At 34.6% G+C, this 21,579-nt stretch overlaps 1 protein-coding gene across 1 annotated transcript in view; it reads right to left on the minus strand.

The window, feature by feature from the left end:
• CSMD3 (CUB and Sushi multiple domains 3) overlaps positions 1 to 21,579 on the minus strand; it is a 1,056,828-nt gene that overhangs the window by 652,420 nt on the left and 382,829 nt on the right. Inside the window, exon 10 of the mRNA XM_077163312.1 lies at positions 373 to 497. Within this exon, the coding sequence (XP_077019427.1) occupies positions 373 to 497 (125 nt within the window). The remainder of the gene's footprint in view (positions 1 to 372; positions 498 to 21,579) is intronic.

The following is a 21,579-nucleotide window of genomic DNA, read 5'->3' on the forward strand; positions in this document are numbered from 1 at the left end:
ATTACTATTATGGGACACAGGTGCAATAAAAATGACATATCCTACAAATGGCGTCAAATAATGGTTAAAATTTATCTATGTAAAAAACCATAATAGTAATTTGTGATTATAAAGGTTAATAAAATTTACAAAATCATTTGTTAATGTTCAATATATTGTTATTATTAAATTAGGAATTCCTTGGCTATCTGACATAGTGGTTCAAATAAAACAGATTTTTAATAAATATTGTTAAATTCATAACTAAATATTTCCTTAAAATAAAGGCTGCATTACTATTCAAAGATTTAATTGCAATTTATACTCAATAGAACAAAGTTTAAACTATTAAAATTTGTTGAGAGTAGTTTCATCTCAAGGAATTTCCTTTACCTTTACATACAGGCCTGTGATCGCTCCAAGCAGCAAAGACTTCAGCAATCCGTTGACAGGTGATGCTCTTGGCACCCTGTAGGACATAATCTTCAGCACAAGAGAACTGCACAGTTGATCCAAGGCTAAAATTGAATAAAGGATTAAAAAAAAATAGGATTAGAAACATGTAACAATAATTGGGCTCCAATTTTACAAGAAATATCCAATATGTCAAAGATGTACTCTAATGACAAAATTCATCTTATTACTGGGAAAACAAAATCTGAAAATCTGACTTGTACAAATGTATAACCAAAGTGATAAACAGATGAATCTATTGTAACTCACTAGTATGCATGTACTGGTAGAAACTGTAGAACTTAAAAGCTATCACTGTGTTTAATTATCTTGTGCTATAAGAAGATATCTTTGATTAACGGTGTGGAGGGAAGTTAGAAGAAGGTATAGTTAGAGAAAGGGAGTCCAGTGAAAAATAGCTCAGAATCTAGGCCAGGGGTTGCTAAACAATGGCTCATAGGCCAAATTTGGCCCACTGCCTGCTTTTGTTTATAGCCCCGAAGCTAACAATTTTTTTTTAACATGTTTAAATGGTTGAGTACCACATTACAGTGCTTCCCTGGTATGCATTTATATGCACATGTATTTGGACATGTATTTACATATGCACATGTATTTGTATATATGCCTATATAGGGCTGCAAATTGTGCCTATTGTTTTTCAAATTGAGCACATGCTATATATGGTCATTTAAAATTCATCTACCATTAATTTTTCAGTTTATTACAATTTGAATTTTGTTTTCCACTCACTGAAAGCCAAGTTGCTAAAATTAACATTTGAAAAGAAATCCTAATCTCAAGAGTAATGGATATCTTTATGAAAGGAAAAACTAACCATGCATGATTCTTCTTAAAGTCCTTAGAGAGCAATCCACCAGTTAACATGGCAAAGAAAGCCCACCAGAAGTAAATCTCTGCCGCCTTCTCATCCCTTACAGTGCTTCAGCAATGCAGGCAGCTGGCAGGTACTACACACCACATGCCAACTGCTACTTGTGATGTCCTAACTCCCCACAGTCTGCCAAGGATGTCACCTCCGCCCTCGTACCCCGGCCTGAGCCTGAAGAACTCCTATTCAGCTCCCTGAGCTTATCATACAGGATAAGTACATGACCACATTCATGTTATAAGAAGTTATCTTTGGTGAGAGTGTGGAAGGCAGTTAGAAGAAAAAGAATAACTCAGAGTCTAGGTCAGTGGTTGGCAAACTATGTCGTACACTGCTTGTTTTTGTACAATGTAGGAGTTAACAATATTTTTTGTAATTTTAAATGGTAGAAAAATATCAAAAGAAGCATAATGCTTTACAGAATGCAAAAACTTATATGAAATTCAAATTTCAGTGTCCATAGATAAAGTTTTATTACAGTCACGTGTTCTCTTCCACATTCTGTATGGTTGCTTCCATGTTACAATGGCACGTTGTGGAGTGCAGCAGAGACCCTTTGACTTGCAAAACATAAAATATTTACTATTTGGCCCCTGAGAGAAAAAAACTTGCCGACCCTTGGTCTAGGCCAAATATGCCAAAAGATCTGAATTAAGGAACGGTATGTCAAAGGATTGGAGGGGATAGAATAGGGGAAAATCTCTAAGCATTAGAATCTAGTCTCCCTCAGGAGTATTCTTCTTTCTCTTTTTCCTTCTCTATTTTTTTTTTTTTTTTAACATGGGCAGGCACCGGGAATCGAACCCAGGACCTCTGGCATGGCAGGCAAGCGTCCTTGCCTGCTGAGCCACTGTGGCCCGCCCTTTCTCTATTTTTTAAGATAGGTTTATTTTAAGATATAAAAACACACCTAGAAAAGTATTAAAAATCCACGGCTCAGTGATTTATCACAAAGTAAATACCCATGTAACCAAGAAATAGATTACTTCCAGGGCCTTCTTGGATATCACAGCGCGTCCAGATTTTATTTAGATTACTGTATAACTGAAAACTTCACACATTTGGTTATCCAGTGGTCAGCCCTCAGCCCATTCTTACATTGCCATCTCAGTAAATGGAAACTCCATTTTTCTAGTTGCTAACACCAAAAAACTTAGAGTAATCTTTGAATCTTCTATTTCTCTCACCTTTTACATCCACCCTGTCAACAAGTTCTGCTGTGACGCTTAATCCAGAATTCAACAATTTTCATTCCTACATTGCCAAAACCTTTTTCATCATTTTTCATTTACATTATTGTACTAGTCCTTTTTGTTATGTCACTGGTTTTCTTGTTTCTGTCCTTGAATCACTGCACTCTAACCTTAAATAGCATCCTGTGTGACCTTTGTAATAGGTAAGTCAAATTAGTTCCCTCTTCTACTTCAAATCTCCCAGGGCTTCCCCATTTCACTTAGAGTAAAAAGCAGTGTCCTTTTAACAGCTTTTGTGATCCAGACCCAGCTAATTTTCAGGAATCATTTCTAACTCTTTCTCCCTCACTCTCTACTTTTCAGTAACATCTATTCTCTTGTTCTTGTGCAAACATTCTAAGCAAGTCTTTGAATTTGTTGTTATATCATGTTGGAAAATCCTCTCTCCAGGAATCCATCTCTCTCCCATTTTCAATTGCTTTGGTTTCTGCTCATGTCAACTTAGCTATTAGGTCTTTATCATTTTTTTTCTAAAACAGCTTTTTCATCTAAGCCCCACATCTTGTCCCATGTTATTTCCTCTGATGTGTAGTAGTATATTTATTGTCTACTGATTGTTTGTCTCATCACACTATCAAAGATAAGTTCAAACACTCATCTCTTTTACTTTTCAATCCATCAAACATTGCTGACAAACACTAAGCTTTATTTTATTTTATTTTTGTTTAATTTTTAGAGAGAATGAGAGAATAAATGCAAACACTTGCAGATTTAATGTTTATTGACATCCATCTAAGATAGCTTAATGCATCTAGAGATATCCATTTTCCAAGAATTGGGCAAAACTATTCTTAGACCAAGATACTCTCTCAAGGCTATTTAACTTTCTTATCATCCACATGTAGTCATTTCTTACCAACCAACATACACACAAGCAATTCAATAGCTTTCATTATTCACTTTTGGAATGAAAATAGCCCTGGTTTGTAGTCCAGTTAAATAATGGGGAGGAATCTCCGTAAAAGATGCAAGAGAGTTATTCCCCCTAAACTCCATTTTCTCCCAAATCTTATGCTGTAAACCATATAATTCATATAACGACATAAGATAATATCAGGCTATTCTGTTGCCTAACTCCCAGCTAGAGATAATGCAATGTCCTTTTTCTTTCTTGTTAGTAACTGAAGTAGCAATTATGTGATAGACTCTACTGGCCTTTTAAATGGCAGACTTCTATTGCAGAAGCTACAAAATGAGCATCAAAGGCTGAATATTATATAATCAATCAAATTATTAGCATTTATTTTCCATTTTGGAATTCTTCCTTAGGAAGTTATTCTACTCTCTAGGAAAAGAAAAAAAAAAAACATCTTGAAATGCATCATTCACCTATTTCCATGTTATAAATACCCACTCTGTGGTGGATTTCAAGCTACCAATATGTCATCATTGAATGCAAATTTGAGAAGATATTTTCACAATATAAGTTCAAAAGACAAAGATTTTGAGCTTTTGAAAATGTAGTGAAACAATCAGGATGTAATGAGTTTGGAGCATTTATGGTTTCTGTTTTTTTGGGGGGGTGAATGGGGGGGGCATGGTCCAGGAATTAAAACCAGTTCTCCCACATGAAAAGTGGGCATTCTAACCACTGAACTACCTGTGCACCCCTACTGTATCTGTTTTTAATGTACTTTATTTCATTGTCAGTTCATATGCATGAGTTTTTAATTGTGGCTGTGTTACAAAAAACAGAAACAAAATTCCTGAAAATTTACGATCAGTTCTCATGGGTCGGTATGAGCTGAGGAATGTAACATGGAGCTTACATTCCAGTGAGGAAAGACAAACTCTAAGCAGCACAATAAATGTAAGGATTAGCTGGTTATAAGTGCTATATAGAAACATAAATTATGCTTATGTACCTGGTGAGTGACAGGCAGTGTTATTTTATATAGGATAGTCAGGGAAGGTGTTAAGGTGATGTTTGCAGGGATAGGAAGAAGTGAGGGAAGGTAACATGGGACCAGCACGGGGAAGCTTACAGCCAACGACAATGGCAAGTACATGGCTGCTGAGGCAAGGATGCATTTGTTCTGTTCAATAAATTGCAAGGAGCAGAATGTGATCTGAATATGGCAAATATAGGGGAAAGGAGCTGAAATTAAGTCAAGGAAGTGATTGCAGTTTAGGTACAGATCCATTATGACTTTGTAGGATTTTGACCTTTATTTTGAGAGACTCAGGCAGTTCTTATAGGGCTGTGAGCTGAGATAAGGACATTAAATTTCTTTATGCAGTGAAGTGATCATATTGGCTTCTGTAGAGGCAGACACTTTACAGGGGCAGAGGTATAAGAAGGGAGTTTGATTCATAAACTGCTGCAGTAATCTAAGCTCTAATGGAGATCATGCTTTGTATTAGGGAGGGAGTAGTTAGAAACTAATCATGGTAAAACATTGAAAAAAGACCTAGTATTGTTCTTGGACCATAGAAGACATTCAATTACTATATTCTGACTAAGAATAAATTAATGCTTCTGACAAGGTCAGTGTAATTGTCACATATGATTATTATATTTCAGTTTTAATCTGTGCTCTTTTTGCTAAAAGTGACAGTGATTCAGCTTGTTTCTTTTGATTATAGAAAATTAATTCATTTAGGATAGAGACAGGTAGTCAGTAATAATATGTACCTAAGTCTTTCTCTACTGCTGGTGAAAGCAATAGCAGCCAAAAAATGCTGGCAATGGCCTCTGCAGTAATGGTCTCTGATGTCTATCACTTCTTTTTCACCCTCCAGAAGTGAGCAATCCCAACATTTTTTTTTCCTCCAGTGAACACATTGGGGGATGTAATTTAGAGTGGTGGTGGAATTTAGACTGAGGGATTAGTGATATCTTCTTTAAAATCCTAATTTGCGGTTTTTGTCAGCTTTAGGGCTGAGAAAGTGGTGCTGTCTCCAAGACTTCAGTTTCCCATCTGTTGTGATAATTTAAGAAATATTATCTGTAAAGTACACAGTGCCTGACAGAGAAACCCCTCCATAAGTTCCCTCAACCAGGTTAATATAAAATCCTGCCAGTCTAAGAGTTCTTATGTCTTTTAAAGTCACTTCGAGTATCTCTGCCTTACTCCATCTTATCTGACTTTTAAGATTTCATTCCCATAATGTGTCCCCACCAAAAATTTATTTCTAAGCTCTAGTGAGGGAAACTGAGTTTCGTCACTTGCAGTGTTTGTAATCTCAACTTCATACCGGCTCTACCCCTGGCATTCAGATCACTCCTACTTATAATTTAGAGTTTCTCATATATCTGCTTTTGCTTACATTGGTGTGGAACTATGTACCCCAGAAAAACATATGCACAAACCAAATCCACTCCTGTGGGTGTGAACTCTTATAAATAGGACCTTTTGAGGAGGTTATTTCAGCTAAGACATGGACCAGCTGAATCAGGATGGGTCACACTCTTATTATTGAAGGCCCTACAGGGAAGGTCACAGAGAAAGACAAAGTCAAGCGGGGCAGCCAGAACTGAACGTTAACAGAACCTGGAAGAGAAGAGACAAGCCTGGCGAGGTCATCATATGCACTGCCATGTGACGGAGGGGCCACAGACCAAGGATCACCAGCAGCCAGCCCCAGAACACCAGAGTCTTCTGGGAGAAAGCATCGCCTGGATGACACCTTGATTTTGGACTTCTCCTAGCCTCAAAACTGTGAGACAATAAATTCCCCTTGCTTAAGCCAACTCCATAGTATTTTTTGGGGGGGCCATGCAATTGAAACACAATTTCTACTCTCCTAGGAATTCATATATTTTTTTCTCAATCCACTTAATTATCATCAAAGCCCCAGTTCTAATTTCAAATCACCTATGAATCTCTCTCTAGTTTCTCAATTCAGAATTCTGTTTCTTCTTCTCTGTGCCCTTAGCAAGCACATACCCCTGGTAGAACATTTGTTACAGCGATTTGGGAGCTCAGGATAAACCAAAAGTACAACTGCACCTTAGATTATCACTAATGAGGCCATTTAAAAGCATCATGTATGGACTGTGCGTGTCCCTTTGCAGATATTCCAGGTACATTTTACACCTTAAAGGATATGCCACAAAAAGAAATTTTCTTCAAAGCGATGATTAGCAATTTCTTTAAGCAGAATCCAAGCTTGTAATATGGCAGCTACTTTTAAATACACCATTAATTTTGTCCTCACTATTGAAGGTATGCCTCTTTATCATGCATCCACAAGCATATCCACACAGCACACAGGACCATAGGTCCACTTTAACAAAAATAGAAAAGTGCAACACCACACAGAGGGCAGAAATCAATGAAGGAATCAGTCTTTTAAGTGAAATTCAGACTCAATAATGCTCAGGTAGTGAATACCTTGAACAAACAAACTCACTGTATTTTCATTTGTGAGCTGTTTTAACATGTAATCAACCTTAAAAAAAAAAACACAAAAAAACTATAGTAAAGTTTCATTAAAATGTATATTTTTAAGAAAGTATTCAATCATATTGAAGTAACGATGAAGGAAGAAAAGATACTCCCACTGTAATTTCTGCGTTACCAGTGGAGACATCTGCCCTGATGAGCTAAAGAAAACCTTCCATTTTCGCAGGTTATTCAAGCTGACAAAGCATTCCCAAATAAATTATTAAACTTTTTTTTTTTTAAGTTAGAGAAGTTTGTCTTTACAGAATGATCACACATAAAATAAAGGATTCCCACACACAATCCTATTATTAATACTTTATATTGGTATGGTAAATTTGTTACAATTGATGAATTGATGAAAGCACATTTTAATAATTGTACTATTAACTCTATTCCATGGTATGCTGATTTGAAAAGGTTTATGTACCCTAGAAAAGCCATGTTTTAATCCTAATCAACCTTGTGGGAGCAATGGTCTCTTCTAATTCCTATTAGGTACTGTGTGTTAGAAACTTTAATTAGCTTATCTCCATGGAGATGTGACTCAACCAAGTGTGGATGAAGACATGTCTCTGCCCATTTCAGGTGGGTCTTGACTGGTTTTACTAGAATCCTTTAAAAGAAGAAGCATTTTGGAAAAAGCTAGAGAACAACAAGAGAGAAAGCCATGAGATTCTGAGAGAGCAGAGAATGCTATAGAACCATGAAACAGAGTCTACCAACCAAAGACTTTTGGAGATGAGAAGGAAAACCATCCTAGGAAGCTGGAGAGGAAGCTAGCAGATGATGCCGTGCTCGCCATGTGCCCTTACACTTGAGAGAGAAACCCTGAATGTCATCAGCCTTCTTGAATCAAGGTATCTTTCCCTGGATTCCTTAGATTGGACATTTCTATGGACTTGCTTTAACTGGGACATTTTCATGGTCTTAGAACTGTAAACTACCATCTTACCAAATTTTCCTTTTTAAAAGTCGTTAACAGTTCTGGTATATTGTATTCCAGCAGCTAGCAAACTAGAACACATGGTTTAATTTAAGGTTCACTGTGTTGTACAATTCCATGGATTATTTGTAAAATTTTTGTTCTAGTACCATATGCACAACCTAACATTTTCCCTTTTAACCACATTGCAGTACTACTAATTACATTCACAATGTTGTGCTACCATCACTACCAACCATTACCAAAAATGTTTCCATCATTCCAAATAGAAAGTCTGTATATTTCAAGTTTAAACTTTTTTTTCCATACTCCACTCCATCCCCAGGTGACCTGCATTCTAGATTCTGACTCTGTGAATTTGCTTACTCTATTTCATTTCAGTGAGATCATTCAATATTTTGTCCTTTGATATCTTCCTTACTTCACTCAACATAATGTGTTCAAAGTTCACCCATGTTGTTGCATGCATCAGAATTTCATTCCATTTTATGGCTGAAAAATATTCCATTGTGAATTTATACCTTATTTTGTTTTTTCATTCATCGGTTGATGGATACTTGGGTTGCTTCCATTCTCTGGCAATTATGATATAGCTGTTATAAACATTGGCATGCAAATATCTGTTTGAGACCTGCTTTCAGTTCTTTCGTTTATGTACCTAGAAGTAAGATTGCTGGATCATATGGCAATTATATACTTAACTTTCTGAGGAAATACTAAATTGTCTTTCCACAGTGGCTGAACTATTTTACATTCACACCAGCAGAGAATGAGTATCCCTATTTCTCCACATTCTCTCCAACTCTTATAATTTTCCTTTGTTTAAATAGCAGCTATTCTAGTGGATGTGAAAAGGTATCTCAAAGTTTTATTTGGCATTTGATGTAAACAATGGCTAATGATATAGAAAGTCTTTTCATGAACTTTTTGGCCATTTATATATCTTCTTTGGAAAAATATCTATTAAAGTCATTTGTCCATTTTTTTATTGTTTTGCTGTTGCTGTTGAATTGAATAATTTATTTATATATTCTGGATATTAAACCCTTATTAGACATGTGATTTCTGAATATTTTCTCTATGAGTAGATTATCATTTTACTTTCATAATAAAGTCCTTTGAGATGCAAAAGGTTTTGTCTTTTATTTACATTTTCATAGGGTTTCATTTATCTTTTTTGCTTCTATTTTGGGTATAAAGTCTAAGAATCCAGTGCCTAACACGAGGCTCTGAAAATGCTTCCCTATGTTTTCCACTAGAAGTTTGACAGTTCTGGCTCTTAAATTTAGGTCTTTGATCCATTTTAAGTTGATTTTTGTATATGTTGTAAGGTAAGGTTCCATCTCCATTGTTTTGCAAATGGAGATCCAGTTTTCCAAGCAACATTTGTTGAAGAGACTGTTCTTTCTTAATGGCTTGTGTGTTAGTTTCTTAGGCTGCTTAAGAAAATACCATGAAAAAGAAAGAGAGAAAGAAAATACTATGAAATGGGTAGGGTTTAGCAGTAGAAATTTATTCACTCCCAATTTGAGGCTGTAATAAAGTCCAAATCAAGGTATGATCAAGGTAATGCTACTTTCTTGCCAAAGACAGTGGCATTCTGGGGTTGGCTATTGGTCATCTTTGGTCCTTAGCTTTGTCACAGGGCAAGGCACATGGCAGCATCTTTCCCTGCTTTTCTAGGTTATGTTCAGCTTCTTGCTTCCTATAGATTTTTCTCTCTCTGTAAATTCCATTCCATTTATAAAGAACTCCAGTAATAGGATTAAGATACATTCTGCTTAGAGAGTTTAAGCCATTTACATTTAAAGTCTCTACTGATAGTGCCTGAATTTCTTGTGCCATTTTGTTATTTGGTCTTTGTCTTATACATTTTTGTCCCTCAATTTTTTCATTAATGCCTACTTTCATATTTATTTGAATTTGTTGTTGTAACACATTGAGTGCCTTCTCATTTCTGTTTGGATTATTTTTCATATACTTTTTTTGTGGTTACCATGGGGTTAATTAATAACTATCACCCTAAATGTTTAACAGTTATATTTGGTTTGATATCAACTTAATTTTAACAGCATACTCATACACTTTTCCTGTAATCTCTGTCCCCCTATCTTTTGTTATCAATTATATCTTTGAACACTGTATGTCAAAAACCAAAGATTTATCATTAATTTTTATACATTTGCTTTTTTGCACCAGTAGGAAATAAGAAGTGGTACTGCATACCAAAAAATATAATAGAATGGTACTGGCATTTAAATTTACCCAAATGATTACCCGTACTAGAAGATTTTATTTCTTTATGCTGCTTTGAACCACGATCTAGTGTTCTTTCCCTTCAGTCTGAAGAACTCCCCTTAACACTGCTTGTAGGTCAGGTTTAGTAATGATGTACTCCCTCAGTTTTGCTATCTGGGAATATCTTAATCTCCCCCTCATTTTTGAAGGAAAGTTTAATTAGTATTTCAACCCACTGCCTTCTTGCTTCCATGGTATCTGATGAGAAATCTGCCCATAACCTAATTGAGACTCTCTTGTACATAAGCTGTTTTTTTTTGTTGTTGTTGTTCTCTTGCAACTTCAAGAATGTCTCCTTGTCCTTTGCATTCAACTGTTTGGTCATTATGGGACAGGGTAGTTTTTTTCCACATTTATCCTGTTTGGTGTCCTCTGATCTTCCTGGTTGTGCGAATTCATGTCTTTTGCTAAATTTTTGGGAAATTTTCTGTCATTATTAATCTGAATAGTCCTTCTATTCTTTCTCTTTCTTTTCCTTCTTGGGCTCCCACAATATGTACATTAGAATGCTTGATGGTGTACTTAGGTGTCTTAGGCTATTTTTGCTTTTTAATTCTTTTTTCTTTCAGCGCCTTAATTTGACTCATTTACCAGCTCCAGTCTGCTCTGGAAATATTCCTGGGAACTTTTCATTTCTGTTATCATGGTCTTCAAATCTATATTCATATTGTTTTATCATTGTTTTTCTGATATCCTTTAGTTTTTTCTATACATTTTCCTTCCTTTCCTTGGACATATTGCCGATAATTCTCTTAAAGTTTTTGTCCAGAATGTCAACAGTCTGGTCTTCTTCATTGGTGTTTTTCTGGATTTTTATCCTCTTCCTTTGGCTCAACCATCATTTCCTGCTTCTTTATTTGTCTTGTAATCTTTTGTTGCACACTGTCCATTTTAAAATTTTAAAATGTTAATTCTGGAATTTGTTCCCTGAGAGTTCTGCTCCTTGATTTTGTAACCAGCTAGTGATTTGACAAAGATTTTCTTCAGGGTCATCCCTCCTATCAGAAAGGTTTGCCCAAGGCAAATAGAAAGTACAGGGTCCTCCAGGTCCTTTCCCGGGCTATGTCTTGCCCTGGGTTTGTGCTTATTGTTTGCATAGGAGTTCCCCTGTTTATAGGAGTTTGAATGCCTTCTCTACTTCCCAGGAGACAGACCTTCTCCCTCTCCACTGCTGGATTTAAAGCAGGCAAGCCTTTCTCTTAAGTGGCATTTGTGTGGAAGGCAAATTTGGGGAGGGGATGCATGCAGGCGAGAAGTTTCCCAAGACATCCTCTCCCAGCTGGAACAAGGCCAGCAACCCACAAAGGGATTGCAGGTCAGCTCCAAAGTGCCTGAAGAGGGGATGGGGGAGGGGCCAGGAAGATCACCAGGAGCTTCTTCCATGGCTTCCTAAAGCTGTGCTTTCTTAACCTGCCCAGTAAATGCAGCCCTCCAGCTATCCTCTGCAGCTCTGAGGAAGTGTAGCATTTTTGTCTCCTCGCTGCCTTTATCTGGGGCAGCTTCTAACAATGTCCACCCTCAGAGCCAGCCTACCAGCAACCAGAAGTTGCTAATCAAAAGCAACTGACTGGCTCATGCCCATCCTAAATCTTGGGGGAGTGGATTTTTATGTCCCTTTCTGGCACCAGAAAGCTATGCCAGGGGCTGGACCCCACTGAAGTCAGCCATAAGTGTGTGGGATAAACACCAATAACTGCCACGTTGAGAGAGCAAGTTACTCTCTCCCGTAATTTACCAGCCTATGCCTCCTGCTCTTCCCTGGATGGTATATGGTGTGCAAAAAAGTCTATGGAGTTTTTTAATAGTTGATTCAGACAGTTCCTGTTTGTTTAATGATTGTCCTGATAGAGGGACTGATTCCTGGAACTTCCTACTCTGTCATCTTCCCACAATCCTTTTAGATTGAAAACATTTTCAATTTGAATTTATCAAATCATCAAATATATGATATGCAATGACATTGTTTGGAAAACAAGTGTTGATTGTCACCTTGATTATGCTGTTCTATGTCTAAGTGCTATCTTCTTTTAAAAATGATACTTATTTAAAAACACACCATAAAATCAAGGCTATCAGTGAAAGAAGATACAAGTTATTTCAAACATAAATGTTTTCTCTATTTTGACATAAGATATCTAACCTATACTTCTATTTACAATCAATTAAATAAAATTTGAACAAATACACAAATATGGAAGGACAATTGATGGTGTTTGGTCCACAAAAGAGAAGCTAAGAAATAAGAGAAGGAATCTTGAAACTTTGATCAGAGTGAATTTGTGTTTAAATAGTTACTTTCAGTTATTGTTATCTGTTTGATTTAAAGTCAAGATAATTTCCTGAAAGATGTAGAAATTCAACATTAAAGCAAATATATACTTTTAGAAATTATCACAATAGAAGTAGAAATCATCCAAGCACGGAGGATGACTAAAAATCAAAGCATCAGAAATTAATTTTTGAAGTTAAAAAATAAAAACTAAATATATGGATAATAGCTATTACCAAAACAACCTCAATAATACTGGTTTTATACCTTTGAAAATCAAATAATTCTCTAAATTTTTATTTAAACTAACAATTTCAAAAATGAATATTTGCACATTAGAAATTCTGAGGCTTTCTTCATCAAAATAAGATCTGGGAATGACATTTTCTGTGCTTCAAAATACATAAATGATTTATGATCATCATAGAAAACTTTGACAATGAAATCAGCAACAAAAAACCAAAAAACAAATGACTCCCTTAAGTCCTATATTGTTAAAATTTTCTTGAATCTAATTCTAGTCCTCTTCTTATTCAAATACATTCTCTCTTCTTTTTCCTAGAGGCCATTTGACCACTTGCTTTTGAATTACAAACTTTCCTTCTTCTCATTACATATATCATATTTTTTTCTGTCTCTTGAATATTTAACCTCTCATTTTGAGTTTGAAGTTAAAGAGATATGACTTTTCCCCTTGTTTGTAAGTGCATCTTAATTAAATTTATCCTAAGTGGATGATAAATGAGCTCATTACAAAATATGTTGTTTCTGACTCTAAATTATATTGGTAAGTTTTCTTAGCTATTTAAAAATTTTTTAACTCTCACCAAACATTTGTTCATAAAAGAATAATTGAATACTATGGCTTTTTTTTTTTTGCATGGGCAGGCACCAGGAATCAAACCTGGGTCTCTGGCATTGCAGGTGAGAACTTGGCCTCTGAGCTACCATTGCCCGCCCACCATGACCTTTTTTATACATATTGCACATCTCATTGACCTAATACAATTAATGTCATTTGCTTACCATACATGGCGTCAGCAGAACCAAGTCAGTGAAAAATGCAGGAATAGTCTAATTCACCATTTTCATACATTCATATCTTAGTGTACTGATCTGCTTTCTTCTTTGCATTATTGGTTATGATCAATGTGGAAACTGTTTCAGAACATCATGTCTAAATGATGTTCTAAGGTCATTCACTACCTTATTCAGTATTGAAAGAAACTATTACTCTGTTAATCTTCCTAAACTTGCTCTTTAGTGTACAAGCTCCAGTATATCAGAAAGGTAATGATTCTAACTCCCCCCACTCTGGCATAATTTCAATTCACTCTAGTCTTATAAGTACATACTTCTTGTTCTTTTATGTTCTATGTTTGCTTTTTTTATGAAACATAATGTAATACATTGAAAAAGGGAGCAATTTGAAATGGAACAATATCCTGGAAAAAGGAGCAATCCCAAAAGGAGTGGATTATCAGGAAGAAATATTATCCTACTGGGTGAGAACATTTGTTGATATGGATTTTCATATGAGGACAACTCTTCATTAAATAGTTAACTAAGCTTAAAGCATAAGCCATGAAAAGAGTTATAGTGTGGGCCACAGTGGCTCAGTAGGCAGAGTTCTCGCCTAACATGCTGGAGACCCGGGTTCAATTTCCGGTTCCTGTCCATGCAAAAAAAAACAAAAAAAAGAGTATAATTTTGTACTTAAAAAAAAGATGGATAATGACTAATATCATGGAGACTTTTTCTTTAACCTCCAAAATTAACTGTGGTTAGAGCCTCAAAAGCCTCAAAAAATCCTTGTTATTATACCTAAGATTTCAAGATTTAAAAATTTAGTACAATTATGAAAAAAATGACAACTAAATATTTTATTCTTATCCTGATTTTTTTTAATTGTTAGTTTGTGAGATAAATCCCTAATACTGCTCCATTAAAAAAATCTCATATTCAGCATTCACTAGGTAAGATTTTGTATCTTTATTTTGCATGGTTTTTAGGTGGGTCATCTCCTAGATAAGCACAGTGTTTTTATATTACAAGCGAAGTCCTGCACAGATTCATAAATATGCCATAAAGTAAGAGAAAGGCACATGTGTGTCATGAAAAATAGTAATAGATCAGTAAATAGGGCTTTAAAAAGTTAAGGTGAAAAGGTTAGGAAATTTATATTCTAATATTTAAAAAATCATAGTATACACACACTCTTGAGTGACTAAATAAAATTTCCTTAAGAACTTAGACTGAAACTTTTTTTCCTGTGGCATAAGTATTTATAAGAAGTAAGGGGGTTAAATAATTTAAAATAATAAACTTTTCAAATAGTATTAATTGATAAACTATAATATGTATCACATCAATTTCATCACTATCACCATAGAAAAAAGTGATTATGGGATTAAAATTAGGAGCTGTTCAAATAGTACCTACAAATCAAAATATAAAATCAAATTAATGAGAAAATTAAGACAGGTCTGAAAAGATTTAGTGTCATATTGCTAAGGAGGTAAGCTTCCTAATGGTTTCCAGGTGTATACCGTTTTGAAGTTCATATCTGGGCATATCTATAAAACATGCCTCACTTGGGCATATTCATAAAATAAGATGAAGTTAATGCTGCATTCTTGGTAAATTGGTTCTGATTGTATCTGTTGCTGTACCACCCTGCTCATCCCCCGCATTCGTCTCAGACAGCAATAAACTAATTGATATAATGAACAACTCTATTTGTCTCTAATCTTCACAGTTAAAGCTTTTAACAAACTTTGATATTTCAATATTAGTAACCAATTAATTATAAAAAGCTCCCCAATGACTGTGACTCAGGATAACTGTCATAGAAGAATAAATCAATTGAAGTAGGGGTTTAAATAATTAAAGTCAAATCCACATCAGAATAAGGAACTGAGCCCTGTGATATACAATGTTATAAATTAACTAAAGCAATCAAGGACTTTTTTTTCGTATTTGGGATAATTTTTAAAAGAGTATTAAGAATGGATATTCGAATAGGGCATTCTAGTTTACAAAGCAGTTTCCTATATAATATCCCATTTGTTCTGTAGCAGTTACTAGTCGACTAAAAAAAAGACTAAAAGACTAAAGTCATTTAGTCTTTCATTAAAGAAACAAAAATATCCAAGAGTAAACCACGAGGAACTTTGTGAATGATATTTAAAGTGCAAAGATTGATGCACAAAACTATTACCTCAAAACATTTTGAAATGCTCAATGTTTTATAAATTGGAAGGACCATTTAGGTTGAACACTGACTATCCACATTTAATATTTACATCTTAAACCTTACAGGGAGATGCTGACAATACATATTGAATTACTGTATATGTCAGTAAGCAGCTTTGGTTATTAAGTGCTAGTGCTATATTAAGTCCAAAATATAAAATAAAACTCAATTTTTAACATTCAGTTTATCAGCTTTATAGCTCACTGAGAAAAGTTTTGAGTAGACTGAATTAGATTGTCTCTAGTTGCATTCTAGCTGTAATAGTCCATGAATCAATTTGCTTTTCATTAAAGTTAATCTGCCCATATAAATATACTTCAAATATTCCATTAAATTTATGTTGTTGTGCCTCTTTGATGAATAAAAAGTGTCTAATTTTGAAGCAAAAAGAGTTTAACTTTCAAGTTTTTTTTTCATTTAACATAACGACCTTACTATAAGGTAGTCCTCTAAAGTGTAAATCATGAAAATTAAATTTTACTAATTATAATAATTTTGTAATTCATGTCTCCTCTTAAATTAAATTTTTTTCTAGTAAAAATACAAAAAAAAAAATCCCCCAAAAGAAATAGTACTTTAATAAATGTTGGGTTTGTCTCAGTATTGGCTTTTTGAAATTCAGAATGGGTATTGGGGTTGGGATGTGATATGGAGACTATAAGGTAACCTCAGGTTTATTTCTCAGCTACAAAATTCAATAAGTCTGTATACCAATATATTGACAATATAATAGAAATCGATAGATGTATAAAAAATTGCCAAATGTTACATGATGATAAAGAGTATCTCCATAATTCAGAACTGAACTGTCAATCCTTTTAAGTTCAAGAAAAAAATAAGTTCCTAGCATTTTGCAGAAGTATGACACCTAATGAGTAGTACGAATGTCTCATTACAACTGTGCCAGACATTACAATATATTTTACAATGATATATGGTAGGGAAGATGGGAACCCTGTATCTGTCATCTCTTCACCTTCTCTCTAACAACTATTAGTTCTGATGGAGACCATAATGCATAAACCCAGAGAAATACAGAGCCAATGAATCTCACCCTTATTCTATGAATTACAGATCAGGGAAGTTCTATACAACAATCTTTGTGCAAATTAAAATGAATGAGTAAAATGCTATCTTAAAGTTATTAATTGCATTTGACAATTTAGAGTGGCAAAAATCACAGTGACGTCTACATGCATTGTGTAAATTACTAGTTTGTAGTAGTTCAGTTTCAACATTAGATCATATTAATTCTTTCAGTGACATCATATCTTTGTGAAGCTAAATATTTAGCAGTTGCTGTGATAAAAATCAACCAGCATACCAAATCACTGTGGAATAGGAAATGTGGGCAGTGCTATCCATTCGTATTCCACAGCTTGAGAGGTTTTGCAGAGCCCAGTGGCACCAAGTTGGTAGTACATACATTTTTCCTAAATGATGTAGACACAACTACTTAATTAATGGATGTGTTAGGTATTTCTTTTGGCATAGGGGAGCCATGAAAAAAAAAATACTGAAACACTCAGGGCACTGTGATCTAAAAATTAAGGAATTTCTGGTGTAGAACATTATATTCTACACCATAAGTTCTTTTTTAAAGATTTATATATGTTGCTGTTTGTATAGCAGTGTCTTTCAAAGTCCCTGGGGTTGGCAATATCATAATACCCTGGGGAACTTATTAAGTATTTGGATGTCTTAATCATACCTTATATCTCTGAAGGTGAATCTTTGGAAATTGATATTTATATTAAAGTCTTTAGATTATGCCAACAAATGATGAGGTTTAAGAACCAATGGCTTAGTGGTTAATTGAGTGTGTATCAGATGGGACGTGCAATGAAGCAATCACTTGGTTTGAGTGCATTTTAGAAATAATAACTATTACTATGTATCACGTGAAAACCTTTAGAGAAGTAACTGCTTTCTGGATAAAGCCCAAGATCCTTGAGTCAGAATGAGAGTCACTCATGATCAGGCTGCTTCCTAACTCTTCCACCTTATCCTCTATGATCTGTAAACACATCTCCACACTGGCCACCTACACCCAACATGCGTGCACGCGCGCACACACACACACACACACCACCACCATCCTTCCAGACACTCATTCACTTGAAAACATTTTTTTCCTCATTAATCTATTTACTCAATCTACCTTCATTGAGTGCTTATGTAGGAGTTACAGCCTCAAATGCTTTATAGACAATCAAGGCCAAAAATCTGATAGTGAATTTGCTTGGTTAAAGGGGTTTATAGTCTAAAAATATAAATGGATTTATTTAATTACTATGCAGACTCAACGACATAGGAAGTTTTCTGACCATCATTATTGCAATATTTGATATGTGTTGGGTTCTAAGCAGAGAAAAATGCAAAGAGGATGTAATGTTTATAGAAGACATGAGACTCCCCTCTCAGTTTATGGGCAAATGGGGAAGAAGAATATAGAAAATGGATATGCAGGCTAAGTGAGAAAATTATTAGGATATTTTATATAGCATAAGATCTGTACAATTCCAGAACCTACAATGATAGAAATTTAATTTGGATACAATTGAATGGTGAGCTTGTTATAACTGTTGAGACTATCTTAGTTTCCGGGGCAGAGCCCAAAAGGTCTTCTTCTTTAATATACAGCTTTCAGCATGGGTATGCACGTGAATAAGACAGAAAAGTCCCTGCACTCATGGAGCTTATATTCTAGTGGGAAGAGACCATCTATATGAATTAGTGTCCAAATGGAAAACAAGACTGATTTTAGGATTTCCAAAGGAGCTAACTTATTATAAGAAATTAGTTTTAGTCAAGTAATAAAAGAGCTGAGAAACTGAGCAAGGACAGTGTGGTATCCAGATATTTGCAACAGCAGAAATCTGTACTATTTGTAGACTTAGCAGAAAAGGGAAGAGATACTATAACTGGAACCTAGAGACGGATTCATTTGATTATAAAATATGGCAATCCTATTCAACCTTTCATTTCTAGGAGCTAGAGCTAGCCAAAATAGAGAGAGAGAAGAAGATTATAAATTTTATATTAAGTGCAGAAAGCCTTTAGAGGGTTATAAGCAGAGGAGTGACATGACATATTTTTAAAAGATCACTATGGCTGCTCTGTTGTAGTGCATTACAAGGGCAATAATAGTAAAAGAAAGATCACTTAGGACTGTTTTGACTGTCCAAGTTACAGATGATAATGATTTGAAATAAGAGGTTTTAATTGAAATGAAGGATATCAGACAGATTTAGAATATGCTTTAGAAGTAGAATCAACAATAGCCCCAGATGGCTTGCTATGGGGAGGTGCAAGTAAGAGAACTTAAGTGTTTTAAAAAGAGCCTTTTATAAGAAAAATGCTAATTTAGTCCTTAGTACATATACTTCCACTCTTCTTTTCCTATCTCCAGTTTATCAGTGCTTTGATAGATCTTTCCCTTCTTCCTGCTAGGGTAAATCTCTTGCCTCTCTTCTTTAATCCATTTGTTTAATCTGAAAACCTTCTCATTGTTCAGACAACTCTTTTCCTTGCATTTCATTTCCTGATTGTTTACCTTTTATTTTTTATATTTTATTGCTTATAATCCACCTCATCCTATTGCATAGTTAAGTTCATACCAGTTCTTCCACTTTGTCCAAATCAGTGTTTCCATATAAGGGTATTTTCTTCGGCAAAACTTACATATACTTAATAAAGATGATTGTTTCCTCATGGGAATTTACAGAATAGCAAATCTGAATAATTGCTTAACTGCAGCATAGGGAAGTATGACTGATTTGATCTTTTGCATTTGTATTCAGGTGGTCTTTGTCTTTAATCATGGAATTAGAACAAATTCTTAATATCCATTTTCAATTAATTTCAGAAAAAATTGTAATTTACAATTTTGGAGCATAAAACATATGCAATAATCTCATTTTTTATAGATTGGAATTATCATTAGTCTACATAATTCAAGCAGAAATACCTGCCTTATCCATAGTTTTACCCTAAACATCCTGTTATCTCAGATAACACAAGAGTAGCTTTCAAAAATCTGGTTTCATTAATTTCTTCTATGTTTACACAACCTAAAAATATTTTATTTTTATGAGGTAGTTAAATAATGATACCTACAATATTTCATGAGCAACAAATAAAATGATGTTTGTGAAAATGCTTTTAAAATAAAGTATGATATATATCTCCATATAATTGATTTTATATCAACCTTCATTCAGTGAGTGATGGAACAGTCAAATTTTTGATCAGATGCAATATAACAATAGCTATTTAATAGGAATCTTTATCTGAAATCCAAGTTTAATCCTTGTTGCTGTAGAATTGGAGACTAATGTTATACTGGTAAGACATTTAGAAGTATAAAGTAAGGTGGAAGCAATGAACATTAACAAGATTGAAGAAGTAGAATCAATAGGTTGTTGGATGGTGGGGAAGTATGAAGATTCTTTCTTAATCCTGAATCATTGGGTATATCATAGGAAAATCCAAAAGAGGGGGAAAGGTAGGTAGCATAATATTTATTGAACACTACTTTGTCCTAGGCATTATATTACACAATTTCTTTTGACTATTAGACAATGCAGTCCTTCATTGTTACAGAAATTTTGGGAAATAAATAGATCCTTTGAATCAGGGAAAAGCAATAACAGGATTTTAAACAAGATCTGTCCGGGTACACTTGTTTTGGAGAAAGATAAGTTCAATTTTTACAAAGATAAAAATAAAGATCTAATTTCAGAAGGAAAAAAAATTATAAAGACCTGAGAGAACCATGGGCATTCATGATTATTGAAGCCTTCACAGGAGATGACATTCCCGAAGCAAAAGATAAGAGGAAGAGGGCAGTCTTAAAGATGGAGCTCTTTGAGGATGTTTATTTTTAGGGATGATAGGAGGAAGTGGACTCAAGAACAAATATTTGGAGAGATGAGACTCGGAGAAACAAAACCATTTCTCAGTTATCGAATCCAAAGAAGATGTTACAATGGTTAAAGAAAAGTCAAAGGAAATGTAGACAGATGATTTCACTTAATTTAAAATTAGAGAAGGCTGCAAAAGGAGGCTGTGAAAGGTAAGGATCCCAGAAACTGAGCGCTCAGACATTTGAATATAATTTTAAGAAACATTTGAATTTTTCATTTATTTTTACAACATAGAAATTGTTGGCAGTGTCTGTATTTCTTTGGAAGCATTTCTCCCTTAAAAACCTGTTATGCTCCATAGGCATTTCAAATTAGAAACAAAGCTTTTAAGATTTCAAAACACAGCTGCTGGGACTCTCACCTTGGAGATTAGAACACAAAATGGCAAGCACAATATAGCAAGTCCCATAAGATATCTGACTTCTCCAAGGATTTTCTTATAGATTGCGTTGGTGATTATAAAAATATTGATTATGTACATACAAGAATGCTTCTGTTTTAGCAACTGCTGTCTATAGTTCATTTAGTTCTATGATGAGTTTGAAGGGCTACCATAAGATCTTGTGATCAGAGAAATTAATGGAAAAATGCTGAAACTGCAGTTTTACTGTTGTGACCAATTCAATTTGTTGCATTAACTGAACTCCCTTTACTGGGTATACAGAAATATGACTGGTCCTATTTCTGATTCTAAGGATCTTAGACATAGAAAAGTTTCTAAAAGACAAAGACAAAATATTCTAAGTACTATAATGAAGATACGCAAAATGCTAGGGGGAGTTTAGAACCAAATTGTAGTTGATTGGGGGAGTAAGAAAAGTTTAATGAAGGGATTTGAACAAGACCATGAAGAATGTGCAGCATATGACAGAGAAAGATGCTGGGACAGAACTTTCCTGGGTTAAAAATATAGAGCC

This window comes from Tamandua tetradactyla, chromosome 6, assembly GCF_023851605.1.
Source record: "Tamandua tetradactyla isolate mTamTet1 chromosome 6, mTamTet1.pri, whole genome shotgun sequence".
NCBI classification, from domain to species: Eukaryota; Metazoa; Chordata; class Mammalia; order Pilosa; family Myrmecophagidae; genus Tamandua; species Tamandua tetradactyla.